General features: G+C 46.0%; 1 protein-coding gene across 3 annotated transcripts in view; it reads left to right on the top strand.

Moving 5' to 3' along the window:
• The window catches only part of LOC102881809 (bcl-2-like protein 2), a 16,015-nt gene extending 11,806 nt beyond the window's left edge, over positions 1 to 4,209 (top strand). For 2 of the 3 annotated variants that reach the window (XM_025048008.1, XM_025048009.1), the window contains exons 4-9: positions 260 to 374; positions 1,071 to 1,138; positions 1,453 to 1,559; positions 2,035 to 2,122; positions 2,211 to 2,362; positions 3,298 to 4,209. In XM_025048008.1, the coding sequence (XP_024903776.1) occupies positions 260 to 374; positions 1,071 to 1,138; positions 1,453 to 1,559; positions 2,035 to 2,122; positions 2,211 to 2,362; positions 3,298 to 3,337 (570 nt within the window). In that variant the 3' untranslated portion in view covers positions 3,338 to 4,209. Of the gene's footprint in view, positions 1 to 10; positions 111 to 259; positions 375 to 1,070; positions 1,139 to 1,452; positions 1,560 to 2,034; positions 2,123 to 2,210; positions 2,363 to 3,297 lie in introns of those variants that run through there. The other variant, XM_025048010.1, reaches the window with a different exon arrangement.

Below are 4,209 nucleotides of genomic sequence, written 5' to 3'. Positions count from 1 at the left end.
GCGGGGAATAACGTGGCTGGGGCCGGGCTGGGGACGGATCCTCCACCGCGAGAAGAGGCCCAGCCGGGTTGATTCGGGCGTCATGGGTACCTAGTGTTGTTCTAGAGACGGTAGCTTGTTTTTCTTCTCATCAAGATCCTCGCGTGGGGCGAGGGAAATGGCCGAGCATGGCTGGGGCCGCGCGCGGACCGAGAGCAGGGCAGAGCCCCTGCGTTGGTGCCTCTTAAGCTCTTCTCCATACCTTCCCCACTCATTGTAGGAGCTGGAAGCGATCAAAGCTCGAGTCAGGGAAATGGAGGAAGAGGCTGAGAAGCTAAAAGAGCTACAGAACGAGGTAGAGAAACAGATGAATATGAGTCCACCTCCAGGCAATGGTGAGTAACTGGCGGTTACACGCGGAGTCGGGGTCCTTCGATTGGAAGCGTTGTGGGATCACGGGTTACATGGGGTTAAATGCTCGGGACCTTGGAGCTGCTTGTCTGAGCAACTACTGGTCAGGTGTCCCGGTCATAGTCTATTGTGTGTTTCTTTGACCTTTATGAGACAGAAGGTATGTTTTAGTGATGATAGTCTTGTGCCTCCCTTTGTCCCTGTTACAAATGTGATTCTCTTTGTTCTTAGTTTACCTCTATTTGTGGACGTTGCCAGCTGGCATTTGACCTTCAGATCTTAATAGTTTTTCCTTAAGTTGGAGACCTTTTAGTTAGGAGTCCTAAGAGAAGCTGTTCAGCTGCAGGGGCTTCCCCTTTAATTTAGAAATGTCAAGTCTCACCTTACTTAATTTTGTTCACTTTTCAAATCATTTCAACCTGAGCTATTCAGTGGGGACTTAATTCGGGGGCAGGAAGGTATTCCTGTACTGTTTTGATTTTTTTAAAGAAGGTATTAATCTGTTCCTTAATATTTCAAGTATTTGGTAAGCACCTACTGTGTGCTAGACTATTCTAGATAATGGATACAGCAAAGAGCAGACAGAAATCTTTGTGTTTACTAGTGGTGGTAGTGGTGCATACATTGGTTGAGCAGAAAACAAGTGTTTTTTTTTTATCCTGATTCTTTTTTCTTCATAGCTGGCCCAGTGATCATGTCTATTGAGGAGAAGATGGAGGCTGATGCCCGGTCCATCTATGTTGGCAATGTATGTCCTAGGGCACTGATTGGGGTTGGGGAACGCTCTTATTTTGGGGAGTTATTTAATAGGAGTCTTGAAAGGAACATCCCCAGAGTAAGTGGATAAGTGGTGGATTTGGGAATAGAGGGAAGGTTGGGAGAAGGTAATGGCAATCAGCAGAGGCTCTGGGTTTGGAAAGAAAAGAGATTTAATTTCTTAGAAAGCCAGATTTGATGTGCCTTGGTGTATATGGATGGCCCAGCTCAAAGTCTAGGCAGGGTACCTGTTGAGACAGGAGTTTGGCCAGTACCTGTGAAATGTACCCACCCCCACCCCCACAGGTGGACTATGGTGCAACAGCAGAAGAGCTGGAAGCACACTTTCATGGCTGTGGTTCAGTCAACCGTGTTACCATACTCTGTGACAAATTTAGTGGCCATCCCAAAGGGTAAGTAGGAAAGTAAGTTGAGGTCATTTTAATCACAGTTTAAAAATAGGTTATGTTTTATGCTGAGCACTAAGTTAACTTGTTAAAACAAGTCATCTTTGTCTTTTAAGATATAGCATTAATGTTGACCTGTATTGGGGGGTTGCACATAAATGCCATCAGAGGCCAGACAGATAACAAAGATGAAGGCTAGGTATGGGTGGGATTGTGAACTAGAAGGGGAGGGGGAGGGGCAGCTTCTGCTTGGCCCCAGCTGATTCTGCCATGTGGAAATCCAGGCCACGTGTGTCCTATTTTATAATTTTCCAAGAGTAGCTGAAATTTTGGTTAAAATCTTCCGTTCAAAAATTTTTTGACCAATAATTTAAAACATGAACAAATTGCACCCAAACAAAGCATGTCTGCAAAGTTATGTTTGGTCTAAGAGCTGTTATTTGTGACTTCAGATAGCTAAAGTGCTAATTACTTCTTTCAGGTTTGCATACATTGAGTTCTCAGACAAAGAGTCAGTGAGGACTTCCCTGGCCTTAGATGAGTCCCTGTTTAGAGGAAGACAAATCAAGGTAATCCCCATGCTCATTGCTATTCTGGTTCTATATATACCCTCCAGGTCGTTTCTAAGGCTCTCTGTTGTACATATCTCACTCTCAGGTGATCCCAAAACGAACCAACAGACCAGGCATCAGCACAACAGACCGGGGTTTCCCACGAGCCCGATACCGGGCCCGGACCACCAACTACAACAGTTCCCGCTCTCGATTCTACAGTGGTTTCAACAGCAGGCCCCGGGGTCGCGTCTACAGGTCAGGATAGATGGGCTGCTCCTCTCCCCCGCCTCCCATGAGCCCTGTATGCTTCCTTCTCTCCTGATCTGAGGAACCTCCCTCCCTTCCCCTCCCCTTGGTCTCCAGGGACTTGGTCTCCTGCCTGTGCAGGGTGAGGAAGGTAGTTGGAGGCCAGTCTCATCATCTTTTTCTGGAGCAGGAATTGATGATAAGGGCTGGATCACTCCACTCTGTTCTGAGAGATGCTTTTTTCCCCCCCAGTCTTTTTTTTTCTTGAGAGTTGGTGGCAGTGAGGGTGTTTACATAGAAGGCCAGGAAGGATAGGGCCTGGAAGCAGTGAAAGCACTGAAGGGAAATTTGCTACTTTTCCCAGAGTTGGATGGGGAGTTGGAGTTTGAATGTCCCTTGGAAGAATACCAGAGGCTAGTCGATCCTCCTCAACAGCCGTGTGGGAGGATATTGAGATATTTACTCTATAACTGAGCCAGTCTTTTGCAAGATTAATTTATCTCACTGGACCTAGGGTGCTGCGCATGTTGTTGCTTTGCTTTATTTCTGTCTCTCTTCATTTAAATAGATAAGTTAGGAACATAGACTTGGGCTTTTCATAATGTTTACCCATCTGCTCCCAGGAGTGAGAGATGATCTATTGGCAAGGGCATAGGGTTTAAGAACTGTGGAAAATTGAAAACTGGATACACAATGAGTCCTTTTTCTTGCCCCTGTGTCTTAGATGCACTTCTCTATTGCCACTGTTTGGAGAGATATTCTGTTAATTTTCCCCCTCCCATTTGCCAGCTGCGTCACTATTTCTGGGATTGTGGGGTCATTTTTAGAACACTTGGTAACTTCTTTCCCCCTTTACAGTAACTAGGGCGAGGGCCCACGGGGAGGGGCTTGTACTGAACTATCTAGTGATTATGTTAACACCTAACTCTCCTTCTTTCTTCCAGGGGCCGGGCTAGAGCGACTTCATGGTATTCCCCTTACTAAAAAAAGTGTGTATTAGGAGGAGAGAGAGGAAAAAAAGAGGAAAGAAGGAAAAAAAAAAAAGAATTAAAAAAAAAAAAAGAAAAACAGAAGATGACCTTGATGGAAAAAAATTAAAAAAAAAAAAAAAGGATATACTGTGGAAGGGGGGAGAATCCCATAACTAACTGCTGAGGAGGGACCTGCTTTGGGGAATAGGGGAAGGCCCAGGGAGTGGGGCAGGGGGCTGCTCATTCACTCTGGGGATTCGCCATGGACACGTCTCAACCGCGCAAGCTGCTCCCCCTGTTTCCCTGTCCTACTTCACCCCCTTGGGGCCTGCTCAAGGGTAGGTGGCAAGGGTGGTAGGAGGGTTTTTTTTTACCCAGGGCTCTGGAAGGACACCAAACTGTTCTGCTTGTTACCTTCCCTCCATCTTCTCCCTAACTTTCACAGTCCCTTCCTGCCTGCTCCTGTCCTGCCAGGTCTACCACCCACCCCACCCCTCTTTTCCGGCTCCCTGCCCCTTCAGATTGCCTGGTGATCTATTTTGTTTCCTTTTGTGTTTCTTTTTCTGTTTTGAGTGTCTTTCTTTGCAGGTTTCTGTAGCCGGAAGATCTCCGTTCCGCTCCCAGCGGCTCCAGTGTAAATTCCCCTTCCCCCTGGGGAAATGCACTACTTTGTTTTGGGGGGTTTTGGGGTATTTTTTTGTTTTTCAGTTTTTTGTTTTGTTTTTTTTTTTCCTTTGCCTTTTTTCCCTTTTATTTGGAGGGAATGGGAGGAAGTGGGAACAGGGAGGTGGGAGGTGGATTTCGTTTATTTTTTTAGCTCATTTCCAGGGGGTGGGAGTTTTTTTTAATATGTGTCATGAATAAAGATGTTTTTGAAAATAAAAA

The sequence above is a fragment of the Pteropus alecto genome, unplaced genomic scaffold, assembly GCF_000325575.1.
Source record: "Pteropus alecto unplaced genomic scaffold, ASM32557v1 scaffold335, whole genome shotgun sequence".
Taxonomy (NCBI): Eukaryota; Metazoa; Chordata; class Mammalia; order Chiroptera; family Pteropodidae; genus Pteropus; species Pteropus alecto.
The sequence above is the reverse complement of the archived record's forward strand: the minus strand, read 5'-3'. Positions and strand labels throughout refer to the sequence as shown.